Here is a 14,461-nt window from a genome sequence, read left to right on the forward strand (position 1 = left end):
TTTTTTTTTTTTTTTTTTCGTGATTACTATTGAATGCATGATTAAGAAGTTCACTTTCCAGCCATGTAGTTTCAGGTTCAGTCCCACTTTATGACACCTCGGGACTGACCAAAGCCTTGTGAGTGGTTTGGTAGATGAAAATTGAAAGAAACCCATTGTATGTGTGTGTGTGTGTCTCTTATCTTGACATAGCATGGTAGTTGTAAGAAATGTAAATAAGTGTCACCATCATACAATCAGCATCGTTCATTTCTAATCTTCTGTGAAAACATGTCTGTCGGACCATTGGGAAATATTATCTTGTTTGGAAACAGGTGAGGGTTTGTGACAGGAAAGGCATCCAGTCATAGAAAATCTGTCTCAACAAATTCTGTCTGATATTTTCGAGCATGGGAAAGCGAATAATTAAACTGATGTTGGTGATTGTGAAACTGATCAAGAAAATAGAGGGATTTTGTAAAATAACTAATTTGTTTATAGTTTAGCTGATGTCACAAGCATTGTGAATAAGAGCTTCTGACATAAAATATCAAAAGAAAGTTTTAATTTTAAAATATGTTAAAGCAAAAGGCCCTATTGTTTGAATAGAACCAAAAGTGGTGTCAGACAGATTAAAGATTGCTGGTTTAGCTGCTGATAAGATGCTAATTTCCAGATGGTATCAGATACTTTAGTCATATTCCTCATCATTATCATTGTTTTAACATCTACTTTTCCATGCTTTCATGGGTCAGATAGAGTTTATTGAGGTATATTTTCTATGGAAGGATGCCCTTCCTGATGCTCACTCTTACCTGTTTCCAAGCAAAGTAATATTTCCCTATGGTCAGATATACTCATAGAATATTGGGAATGAATGACACTGCTTGTATAACAGTGACACTTGTTTACATTCATCATGTTATGTCAAGACAAGGAGACATAAACACACACATTGGGCTTCTTTCAGTTTCCATCTACTAAATTCACTTACAAGGCTTTGGTCAGACTGGAGCTATAGTAGAAGACGCTTACTCAAGACATGCTACTCACTGGTACTGAACCTGCGCCCACGTGGTTGGGAAGCAAACTTCTTCACTACTCAGCTATGCTTGTGCATACCAGTGAAAATATATTTGCCTTCCCAAATATATTGGAAGCTAGAAACCTAAGTTAAGCACCAGCTTTCACTTTTTCTGATGTTATGTGGACAAAAGATACCCCCCACCATTATTTCTCTCTTAGATTAGATGCCAGTTTAGTGCATGTAACAATCCCAGATAATCTGGTATTAATTCCTGATAGCCAAGTGAACTTAGACAATGTAAAATATATCTCCGGAAGTATAACAGAACGTCAGTAGAGTGTTTGAATTTATTGCCCATAAGCCACTATTTCACTGACTTACCCATTTAGTCATTTTGCTGCCATCTGTGCCCTCCTGCCTTTTCAGGCATAATGTATATGTCTATGTCTGTCCTGTGTGTTTATAAGTGCATATAGTGTATATAAGACTTTTTCTGTCCAAGGTGTATATAAGTGTATATAGTGTATATATAACTACATTTGTCCATTATGTGTGTGTGTGTATATATATATATATATATATATATCTGTAAAAATATGTGACACTTATTCAGTAGCCATGATAAAACTCCGAGTTTCGGATGCCAGGGTGGGAGCCCACGCCAACATCTCTTCAGTTATCCGGCCAATTGAAAATTCCTGTGTCAAATGGCCGGATAACTGAAGAGATGTTGGCATGGGCTCCCACCCTGGCATCCGAAACTCAGAGTTTTATCATGGCTACTGAATAAGTGTCACATTTTTTTACAGATAAAAATTCCTCTATTTGCATAATATCGAGGTCTCTTTCTTTCTTTTATTGTCCTTCCTGTCAAATATATATATGTATATATATATATGACTACATCTATCTGATGTGTATATAAATGTATATATTGATATGACTACTCTTGTCCAGTGTGTTTATATAAGACTCCATGTCCAATGTATGTATAAATGTATATAGTGTATATAAGAGGATATCTTCTCAATGTGTTCTTCCTTTATTTTTATACAGTAAAGTGTAGTTTGAGGGCAATGTGGTTACTATTTCTAGCAATTGAGCAACTACGTAGAGGTACCCTTGAGTAAGTAGTGATATGTATTTCCCCATAATGACACATCATATATTGCAGATAGCTGAGTGAGCAACATCAGTACGTTATCAGCTGTGAGGTTACCTACCAGTTCATGACTTGAACATTTAATGCAACAGCTGAGTTCACACAGCTTGAAGTAGATACTTACTATAGGGTAGCATGGTTCATTACTGTAAGCAGGGGTAGCACTAATTTCAGTTAAGATTCTGTTGGTTTACAGTTGTGACTCTCAACAGGGGTGCAGGTAAGATTTTGTTGTTAAAATTTATGTGCAATAAATTGGTTATACTTCTACCATACACAAAATATTTTAGCATATTTTTTATACGATTCCTAATAATATTTAATTTTAGAGATTTAATAATAGGATTTTTTTAAACATTGAATAGCTATGGGGGTCCACCCTAGTAAAATAGGAATCAAAGGGTCCAAAGGCAAAACATGGTTGAGAACCACTGCTTTATAATGTCAAGCCGAGAGAGAGAGAGAGAGAGAGCAATAAGAGGAATTACTGCGATGTATTTCATTTTGGACATACTATATACAGACCAGGTCTTCAGTGGAGCTCTCTCATGTAGCTGAAAGGAGTTATGATGCTAACCCATCTCCATCACAGCAACAACTTGTTTACAGTTAGGTTTTTAAGTTGTTGAGATGAATGACAATCTCAATAAGATATAAACAATTGAATTTTGGCCTAACTGGCCAACATCCTACCTATTGATTTAACTGTTTTGACTCAAGCCAGTGACGGAGCTTCAATGTATTCAATCAACTTGCTAGCAATAGCATGCAAATCTCTGTTAACCTTTTTGTTACCATATTTCTGTTGAAATATACTGCCTTTGTTTCACTTAATTTTTAAAATTAACGATGGATTTGCTAAAATAAACTTTGTCGTTATTAAGCTGGTGTTTGGAACATAAATCAGCATGAAGCTTTGATGTAAGGTTTTAATTTAAATCACTTCAAAAAAGCAAGAGTAATCTTGAGCGGATTGGTATCAAAAGGCTTAAATCACATCTATTGTCTTAGAACAACAGATGTCTGTATTGAAAAATACGGTCCTAGTTGCACTGAAACTGTGAAATAGACTTGATGGTCATGACTGGATTATAGATCATAGATCATAGATCTGTTCAGTCAAAGCTGACCTGGGGCTAACGAATAACAGTAATTACTCCTTACTAAAAAGGAAACTGCTGTCCCTTGCTTTCAGTGACTCTGTTTTTATATTTATCTCTGTGTGTGTGTGATGTGTGTATTTGTCCCGCCCTCCTCTCATAACTGATTTACCAATTTAACAATCTTTCAGTGATCTTAAGTTAACAATACTTTTTTCTTTCTCTTCTGATAATAACATAGAAATGAAATGAAAGATCTGAAATTTCCCAGTGTTCGGACTGTTCTTTGGGATCGAGCCAGCCAAGGTCCAGCAGTTAATGTCGATATATCTTCTTTCAGGTAACTATTATTATTATTATTATTACTACTACTACTACTACTACTACTACTACTACTACTACTACTACTACTACTATTATTATTATTATTATTAAAATTAAAAGAACAGTGCCATTGTTATCTAGTGAACGATATTTCGACATCTCGTGTGTCTTCAACTGGTTCAAAAAATAAATTTGTCAATCTACTTCATTTTGGTTAATATAGAAATGCCATTGTTATCTAGTGAACAATGGCACTCTTCTTTTAATTTTGACTCTATATCTCCAGGGGGAGTTACCTCAATCCTTTCTATATTATTATTATTATTATTGAGTGAGAGAGCAGTGCATGCCATCAAAGTGACATTGGGATACAAATATTTGAAGCCCAATATGCCTATCATTTCTACCTGTCTAATAAGGGTACACCAGGCACATACATCACAATGATGTGTGCACAACATGGTAGCCTCATATCAAGATAAGCAGTGCATGACCTTGCAGGTGGGGCCCAGTTAGAATTTCCTTCAGGTCAAGTAGCCCATCCTGCTGAATAAGGGCTGTTTAAGGAAAATGATCAAAACTTGGCTTGGTTGAGCAGACATGATGGGAAAAACACTGCAATTGTGACCATTTGTGCCGAGCAGTTAATTTTTTCATCTTATATTGTTACTATGGCTACATTATATTATATATCTTTCCCTTTTTTTGACATATGAGGGGGCATTGAAAAGTTCCTGGCTTTGGATAAAAGAAAATTCAGGAAGATCAGTTAATTATGATTTTATTCAACATATTCCCCTCTCAGATCCACACACCTATTGCAGCAGTCTTTCAGTTTTTCTAAGCTCTGTAAAAGAATTCAGAAGGTTGGGCCTCCAGCCAGGTCTTTCATGATACCCTAAAACCAGGAACTTTTCAGCACTCCCTCATAGTAGGATGCGATTTGAGGGAAATATGGTTCCTATTCTAAATAGGTTCAGCAACAACATACAGGCTCCCTTGCTGGCTTGTTTTTGTTGTTGTTTAGTCCTGAGTCAGCCCTGAGAGTGTAGACCTATGGAGATAAAAGGTGTTCCAGCTGTGGCCATCCTAGCTTTTTATATATCAGGGACTACATTGTCTAGTGTGTTGTGTCTCCGTTTTTTGAAACAGTAGAGTATATTTGAGGGAATTTGGTTGCTATTTCTTGCAGGTCAAACTAGCACTTGCAGTCTCCCACATTAGGCTATATTTTTTTGCTTTTGCTTTTATGTTACTGCTATCTGTGTTGGTGGAAGTGATGGTGTTATTAGTGTTGTTGTTGAAATGGTGTATTAGCAGGAAGAGTATTAAATTATGCACTTTAACAATATTTAGATCTGTCCCACTTTTTTTTCTGAATTCAGGTCCCTTCATGGCCAGCTTTCCTTTTCATCTTTCTCTTCTGTACCTGTAATAAACAGGGACTGGTTCAAATGCTCTACACTAATGCTCAGTCAAAAGAAAATATTATGTTGTTAGAAACCGTAAGATACAGAATCAATACAATACTGTTGTCAGATCAATCAACTGACAATATTCTCTTTTGTACAAAATAAATTTAGATACAAACCACAAGTGTTATGTAAAGATCATTGTACTGAAGAAAGACTATAGTTTTTATTTAAGTAAACCAAATGTATTTTTTAATTGTTCCTTAACCTTCTCGCATTCAGATTGCTCTGTCAAATAGAATATTTATTTATTCATATTGTTTTGAATCAATCATGCATTATCTCATAGCTTCAAAATTGTGATGATGTAATTGTAATTTTTTTTGTATGACATTGTAGGGCAAGTGTGAAAAGTTAGATCTGGTTGGTTTGAATGTAAAATCAGGTAGACTATACGGCCAGTTTAACCCTTTAGCATTTCAACCAGTAATATCAGGCCCAAATATTCTTGATGCTATTTTTGAAACTGGGCAGATCTTGTCTCTCACACCTACCTTACAATGTTGTTCTGATAAATAAGCAATCACATCACCGAAATCTCAAAATGCATAATCAGTGCTAAAGGGTTAAACAAAAATAAGAATGTGGCATACTCCACCATCAAAATCCCAGGATTTCAAGCCTTGGGAAACGAAATCCCCAGGGAATTAAGAAATTATTGTCATTTCTTAATTGAATAAGAAATTAAGAAATTATTGTTAGTGTTGTAAAAATTCAAGAATTAAAATGTTTCTTTTTTCTCTGTTTTACTTGTAGGAAATTTCAGATATGTCTCTCTTCAAAAGCTCTCTATATCCTCCTGCAACACTGTTCTGGGTTAGTGGAGAACCAGCTTTTGCTTTTGTCTGGTTATATACATTCAGATAATGGTAAGTACTTCACTGTAATTGTCAGAAATTGTTTTGCTGTTTAATTACCATCTTTTCTCTTTTATCTTTTACTTGTTTGAGTCATTGGATTGTGGCCTTGCTGAGGCAGTACCTCAAAGGGTTTCAGTGGAACAAATGTATCCAAGTGCTTTTTTTTTTTAAAGTCTGGTACTTATTCTATCATTGTCTTTTGGTAAACTGCTAAGTTACGGGGACATAAAGCAACACCAGTTGAGCAGTGCAATGGGGTAATAAATACAAAGACACACACACACATATATATATGTGTGTGTGTGTGTTTCTAGCTATCTATCTGTTTATAATGAGCTTTCACACAACCTCTGTTGCCAAATTTACTCACAAGGCATTGGTTGGCCTGGAGTTGCAGTAGAAGACACTTGCCCAAGGTGCTGCACAGTGGGACTGAACCCGAAACCAAGTGGTTGCAAAGCGAGTTACTGAAACACGTAACCATGCCTACACCTGATTTATTATTCAGTTTTATTTACGCATCAACCAAACTTTGTTACCTTTGTTTGTGTATGGATGTCTTTTAATCCAGTACAGACTTATGGTCAGCATCTTTCCAACTGTGATGATCCTGCTTTTTCTTGTGTGCAATACCTTGGGGGTGGGAAGGGAGTGGAGGGGGAGACATGTATGCTATTCTTTGCTGGATGGATGGCCATGTAAAAGCTCCCCTGTTAGCTTGAGTTATTTGAATGACTCAAATGTGAATTCTTTTGATATCAACCCATCTGAGACTAACCCTGGCTCTATAATACAATCTTCCTGCTTTGAAGTGATCTAAAAACCTTCCATCAAAATTTCATCTTCATTTATGTTCCAAATATTTTACTACTAAAAGCACAAGGCCTGGAATTTGTTGATCACAGTTGATCACATCAACTCCAGTACTTGACTGGTATTTAATTTATTGACCCTGAAAGGATGAAAGGCGAAGTCAAATTCGGCAGAATTTGAACTTAGAACAGACAGACAAAATACTGCTAAGCATTCTACCAGCTCGCTGCCTAACACGGTAACAAAAATATGTTAACCAAAAGGGTTATGGCACATTTTATTATTTTGTTTGCCTCATAAGACAGTATACTGGCAGTCTTTCAGCCCTTTATGTTCTAAGTTAATTCCACAGAGGTTAACTTTGCCTTTTATCCTTTCAGCGTTAATAAAATAAGTACCAGTTAAACACTGGGGTTGACGTAATCAACTTACTGACTCTCTTTAAATCACTGGCCCTATGCCAAAATTTGAAAGAATTATTTTGTCTATTTCAGTTTACTTGACTGGCAACCTGTGTTCTACAACTAATTCATAGTGATTGAAAGCATCCTTCTTTAAAAATACTTGCTTCAACTCTATATTAAATGTAAAAATTTGTAAAGACTTCCCGTTTCTATGCACTGGCATTAGGAAGGGCATCCAGCTGTAGAAACTCTGCCAAATCAGATTGGAGTCTGGTGTAGCCACCTGGTTTACCAGTCCCCAGTCAAATCGTCCAACCCATGCTAGCATGGAAAGCGGACGTTAAACGATGACGATGATGGTGATGAAGTGAAAACAACATCTTTGTCATCTTTATCAGTCAAGTTTTTTTTTTTTTCATGAGGATCATAGATAGTATAAGCGATAGAGCACTGATCTTGTGGTGTTTAGTTAATATTGTTTTAAACTTGGACAAGTGTCTTCTGCTGCTTTGTGACTGGATTTGGTAGATTTCTTTTCTTGCCTTGCAAGTTACTTGGCAACTTCACTAGTGTCACTGGCATGAAAAGATGCACCCAGTACATTCTGTAAAGTGATTGGCATTAAGAAGTGCATCCCAGATGTAGAGACCATGCTAAAGCTGACATTGGAGCTCAGTGCAGCCCTACAGCTCACCAGAACCTGTTAAACCATCCAACCCATGCCAGCATGGAAAATGGATGTTAAAGGATGATGTTATATGATTATGTCTCGTTGTTTTGACATCACGATAGTTGTAAATGAGTGTCACTGTTATACAAGTGGTGTCATTCATTTCCATTATTCTGCAAAAAAGAAAAAAATATCTGGTCATGAGGAAATATTACCTTGCATGGAAACAGGTGATGGTTGCCCAGTGGAAAGTCATCTGGGCATAGAAAATCTGCCTTAGTAAATGCTCTTTGTAAATGGTGATGATGATGATGTTCAAAGTTCAAATCCCGTTGATGTCAACTGTGTCTTTCAGCCTTTTGGTGTGAGTGGCGGTGGTGATGGGAATGAAATAAGTACCAGTCTAATACTAGAGTTAATTTAATCTATTGTCTCCTTCTCTCAAAAATGTCCTGACTTGTACTTTAGTTACAAATTTGTATTATGTACCTTTTTTTTTTTTGGTGGCATTGTTATCAATAAAATAGTATCTCCTCATCTGCAACATTGGTTATTATGAAAGGAAGTAATTATTGGTAATTATCAATAATTATTTCCTTTGCTAACGACAACGGTACACTTATGGAGCAACTCTTTCAAAGCAGTAGTAGCAGCATCAGTAGTAGTAGAAGCAGCACCAGCAGTTGTTGTTGTTCACTTTCAAAGTCAGCCCTGGTCAAGTGGTCCTATGGTGAAAAGCTTTCCAGCAGTAATCACCCATCTTGTTTTCAGACATGGCATGGTGTATCTAACTAACATCATACTGTCCAAGGGTAGGATGAGATTTGGTTGCTATCTCTAGCTAATCGAGTGACCATTTAGATGACCCTTGTTGACTTGTCTTTACTGTTGTTGAAAAACCCCAAGTCAAATAGAATTGTGATCCTGAAGTGGGCCATTTATCACAAAATAGCTAAGTTTTCAGTTTAGAGAGATTTTAATCCTCTTGTTACTATATTTCTACTGAACTATGCTGCTTTTGTTTTAATTAGTTTTGAAAACCATAAAAAATTTAGTAATATAACTTTATCATTATCAATCTGGTATTTGGAAGATAAATTAAAATGAAATTTTGATGAAATGTTTTGATCTAAAACACTTTAAAACGAGAAGTTTGTACTGTAGAAGTAGGGACAGGTGGCGAGCTGGCAGAAACGTTAGCACGCCAGGCGAAATGCTTAGCGGTATTTCGTCTGCCGTTACGTTCTGAGTTCTAATTCCGCTGAGGTCGACTTTGCCTTTCATCCTTCTGGGGTTGATAAATTAAGTACCAGTTATGCACTGAGGTTGATGTAATCGACTTAGTCCTTTGTCTGTCCTTGTTTGTCCCCGATGGATTGGTATCAAAAAGGTTAAAAGAGAAGTGTGGACATGATTAATATAACTGTATGCCAGACCAAATGCTTTACAATATTTAATTTTGTCCTCCACAATAATGAGTTCAATACTAGCTTGGGCTTGCTTTGCCTTTAATCTCCTCTCAGAGAATATTGTTAAGGCATGGCTGTGTAGGCACAAGCATTCATGTGTGGTGAGGAAGCTTGCTTCTCAACCACGTTGTTTTGAGTTCAGTCCCAGTGTATGGCACCTTGGGAAAGTGTCTTCTGCTCTGGTCTCAGGCTGACTGAAGCCTTGTTGAATTTAGATTGAATTTAGTTGGTGGAAGTTCCCATCGTCTGTGTACATGTGTGTGCAAGTGCTCATGCCTCCTAATAGAGGAGGGAATTAAGCTTTGAAGTTAAATAATTTGATTCTATTTCCTTACAAAAATTAGTCATGTGCTTAAGAAAAAGAAAAAAAAAAAGAAGTAATTTAAACTTCTGTATAATTCTTGTGCAGAATATGCTATTACATGGTAGGGAAGTGGAAGCAGAGCAGTTTAGTAATATAGGGAGGAACATAATTATTATCTCTGAATATACAGTATAAATCTGAGAGTATATTGGGTTTCAAGTAGGCTAAGGAAATATCTGCACAATCGTATGATATGAACATAGGATGTGAACTGAAGTGGAAAATACCATGCATTCTAGTGAAAAGATAGATGCAGAAAACCTGGGATTGAAGTTCTCAACTTATTTAAAAGAGTTGGTTTGTAAATGAAAGTATATCAAGGACAAATAGAGATAAATATGTGAAGCAATATTTTACGTTCATTCAAACCCAGATAAAACTAAATGGAAATAAATGGATGTTGATCAAGCATGGTTTTTCTCTTGATGAAATTTTTGATTTTGTTATTAAAATGTAAAATACACCATTTCGAGCGTGGCCGTCGCCAGTACCGCCTGACTGGCCTTCGTGCCGATGGCACGTAAAAGCACCCACTACACTCTCGGAGTGGTTGGCGTTAGGAAGGGCATCTAGCTGTAGAAACTCTGCCAAATCAGATTGGAGCCTGGTGTCGCCTTCTGGTCCACCAGTCCTCAGTCAAATCGTCCAACCCATGCTAACATGGAAAGCGGGCGTTAAACGACGATGATGTTATTAAGATATTGTGTTTTCAATAATTTCGTTTATAGATTTTCATCATCATTGTTGACATCATCATCATCATTTAAAAAAGATATATTAGTGACATCAATTTAAAGTCCATGATCCATACTGGCATGGGTTGGATGGTTTGATGGTATCTGATGGGCATTGTGTTCTAGTGTTAGCTCTGTCATAGTTTCTACAGATGGGTCCCCTTCTTAATGCCAACCATTTTACAACGTGTATTAGATGATTTATTTCATGCCACCAGCACTAGTGAGGTCGCCATGCAACTTGCAAGAGGGGTGGGGGTGGGGCAACTTTATCATCAGAGAATGTGGAGTAGAGAAGGGTAAAAAAATGAGAGAAAGGGGTCAGAGCAGAACAAGTCTCTTGCTGTATGGGAGCCACATGACTATTCACATTTTAAAAGAAAGGCTGGGGTGGAGTGGAGGTGATAGGTTGGATTTAAGGAATAATTATATTTTTCAAATGAAATATTTATAACCTTCAGTCACTTTTCTAAGCACTTGTCTAAACCAGGGGTTTTCAAACTGTGGTCCGCGGACCACAGGGGGTCCACAAGGACAAGACAGGGGTCCGTAGACAGCAAATACTTTTTATCAGAAATTTGATTTTATATATGTTTTTTAATTGAAATCTTTTAATTGACAATAAACCTATTTGTTAAATACTGTTAAATAAATAAATGTAAAAATATATGTTATTTTAAGCAAATATTTATGTATAAATTTCATAAGCGTTTATAAGGGGTCCCTAAGGTAAAGCCTGAAATATAAAGGGGTCCGCAAGTCAAAAAGTTTGAAAACCCCTGGTCTAAACTACTATGAAATAGGGAGAAAAATCATAGGAAATAATGTGCCTGGAATGAATTTAGCAATAAGTTTTGTGGTGGATATTAAACCTGAGTTTAATGTAGTTAGGCACAGGTGTGGCTGTGTGGTCGAGAAGTTTGCTTCCCAATCACATGGTTCTGAGTTACGTTTCTACTATGTGGTATGTTGAGCAAGTGCTGCCTTCTCAGGTTGACCAACTGAAAGAAGCCAGGTGTTTGTGTGTGTGTGTATAAGTGTGTGTTTATTTGTTTCTCTCTCTCTTGACATTGCTTAATAGTTGCAAATGTGTGTCACTGTCTTACAAGCAGCGTCATTCATTTTAAATGTTCTGTGAGAACATGTGTAGTCATGGAAAAATATTACTTTGCTTGGAAACAGGTAAAGGGTCAGTGACAGGAAGAGCGCCCGACTGTAGCATATCTACTCTGATAAACTTTGTCTGACCCATGCAAGCATGGAAGAATAAACCTTAAAAGGATGATGTTGATATATATGCGAGTTTTTAAATTTTGACTGAAAAATAAAAATAAATGATTAATGTATGCATAATTTATGTTCTGAATAAAGGCAGTGAGCTGGCAGAATCATTAGCACACTGGGCAAAAGCTAAGTGGTATTTCATCCACCTGCATGTTTTGAGTTCAAATTCTGCCAAGGACGACTTTGCTTTTGATTCTTTCAGGGTCAATAAAATAAGTACCAGTTGAGTACTGGGGTCAATGTAATCAACATACTCCCACCCTTGAAATCAGTTGCCTTGTGTCAAAATTTGAAACCAATTAATGTTCTGAGTTTTAAATTAAATTAATTTTATTTATTTTTAGATGGCTCGAAGTTTTCAATCCTTGTGGATCCACTGGACGTCTCTAATCTTACTTCAGAGAGGAATGAGAAATCTTTACAAATATCTGTCCTGGTAAATATAGTTTATAGTTTTGTCTTTTATGCTTACTAATTTGTTTTATAACAAGTTTAATTAAATCTCTATTGCTTTCTCCCTGTCCCTTTCAGTTCCTATTTAAACTAAGTAACAGATAGAAGTCAATTATTCAGAGTTGTATGTTAATTGGGAATGACAAAAATGAAATTAAAGTTGATGACTGTGTTTATTAAGAATTAAAAAAAAAAATTTTTTTACACTTTATTGTAACCTGATATCAACGCTAATAAAGATTTACATACGTTAACATAAGCATCTTGTCATTAGCTATTAACTTGAATTGAGCTTTCGCTCTTGTCTCTTCTTGTTCAGACCTACATTATGGTGACAGCCAGTCAAATGATTAAGAACAATTAATTAAACCTTTGTGTCAAAATGGCCAAGAAGAAAGTGAGGTCACCAGGATGTATTCAACTACCACTGTTACACAAAGTCAACATGTTGTCCGACTAGATATTGTTGTTTTAACTTGCTCCTTCTCTCTTTACATTGAAACTGTATTACTAATTTGATGTATATATATATATATATATATATATATATATATATATTATATTATGAACTTATTTATCATCATCATCATTCGTATTATTATCATTTGATGTCTCTGTTTTCTTTTTCCATGCTGGTACTTGTATGAATTTGCTGTACAGCTTATTATTAATCATCTTTATCATGTCTTGTTTCTTCTGTTGGACACAGTTTCCTGAGATCTGAGCTCACTACATCTTCCACTTATCTCAGTACCCCCTCTACCAACAATACACAGCACTCCTCAGCCATTCACATCACTTGTCTATACCAGTACAGTCTCTAGGTGATACCTTTAGTGCTTGACTGCTCTCTGAAACCATTTAGGATCTACTTTTTATACTGTTTAACATCACATATCTAATGTTATTTTGTTTGCTATTTTTCACAATTATAGTATACCATCATATAGATATAGCAGTATGTCATTTAAACATAGCCTATTATTATCCTCACATAAAAGCAAGCCATTTATGATATTAAACAGCGTACAAGTTTACCTTATTGTGATTTGATGTCTCTTTTTCGATTAACCATAATCTGTGGCATCTGCATATTTTGTATGACATCTGAAAAGCTTCTTGCCAAGACACAGGTCTGGGCAAGGTTTTATTTTATGAGCACTTGCTATTACATGTGAGTCTACCCTCTACCTCTCCATGCTACTGATGTAATCCAAGAGAAAGGCAAGGGGTTGATGCAGCTTGGCACCAGTGTGGTTGTAGGTGTTTTTGTCAGAGCTCAAAGAATCGGAACAGATACTACAAGATCTTCCAGCCAATACTTCACCAATTCCTCTAATCCTCCTCCTTGGACTGTTTATTTATTTCTCAAGCCCTGAAAGAATGAGAGGCTCGAGTAGAGTCAAGCTCTCACTTTTGTGTATTGTTATTCTATGACTATGGTCATCAATACATCCTTCACTAGAGTACAGTGCACACCCTCTCCAATCCTTGGTCCATTTCAATATATACACCTTTTTGTAACTTGGTGGGTATCAACACTATCTCGTCTTCACCATCTCCCCCCACCCCCTCTCTATCTGAAGCAGCCATGTTTCTTCTCTACTGCAATACACCTTTGTTTTGTTCCTCAATACTACTCCTCCCATCAGTTGAGGGGTGGGGTCTTTTCCTGCAAGTTACTTGGTGACCTCACTGGTACTGGTGCCACATAAAAAGCACCCAGTACACTCTATACAGTAGTTGGTGTTAGGAAACCATGTCAAAGCAGATAGCAGGGTTTGGTGCAGTCTTCTGACTTACCAGTTCCTGTTGAACCATTCAACCCATGCCAACATGAAAAATGGATGTTCAATGATGATGATGCCGCCACTGTTGTTGTTGTTTCATCGGTATATAATATTAATGTTATTATTTATATAGTGATCTGTGTATCTTACTCCTTGCAAACAGATCATGGAAAGACAAATTGACTGTGGTATTCGTCTTGAGATAATATCTCTTATGGATGTATTATGTTAAATAACACAAACATATACCAGTATCAGATGAAAATATCCCACAGCTGTTATGGCACCATGTCTGCTACTGATATATTTTTATGTTATTTAACACAATGTATCCATAATGGCTATTATCTCTAGATGAATACTGCAGTTAATTTGGCTTTCTAATGAAGTTCATACAATAATTGTTTATTCTTTTGTCATCTCATTTATATATATATATATATATATATATATATATATATGTATATATATGTATATATATATATATATACAGAGAGAGAGATAGAGAGATGTGTCTTTAGTGGCATTAATTTGTATCCGAGTAGTTAATCTGTAG

At 36.1% G+C, this 14,461-nt stretch overlaps 1 protein-coding gene across 2 annotated transcripts in view; it reads left to right on the forward strand.

Annotated features, from left to right (window-relative positions):
* The window catches only part of LOC106884324 (SCL-interrupting locus protein homolog), a 72,780-nt gene that overhangs the window by 20,737 nt on the left and 37,582 nt on the right, over window positions 1-14,461 (forward strand). For both annotated transcript variants that reach the window (XM_014935655.2, XM_014935654.2), the window contains exons 2-4: window positions 3,510-3,608; window positions 5,821-5,933; window positions 12,007-12,098. In XM_014935655.2, the coding sequence (XP_014791141.1) occupies window positions 3,517-3,608; window positions 5,821-5,933; window positions 12,007-12,098 (297 nt within the window). In that variant the 5' untranslated portion in view covers window positions 3,510-3,516. The remainder of the gene's footprint in view (window positions 1-3,509; window positions 3,609-5,820; window positions 5,934-12,006; window positions 12,099-14,461) is intronic.

The sequence above is a fragment of the Octopus bimaculoides genome, chromosome 13, assembly GCF_001194135.2.
Source record: "Octopus bimaculoides isolate UCB-OBI-ISO-001 chromosome 13, ASM119413v2, whole genome shotgun sequence".
NCBI classification, from domain to species: Eukaryota; Metazoa; Mollusca; class Cephalopoda; order Octopoda; family Octopodidae; genus Octopus; species Octopus bimaculoides.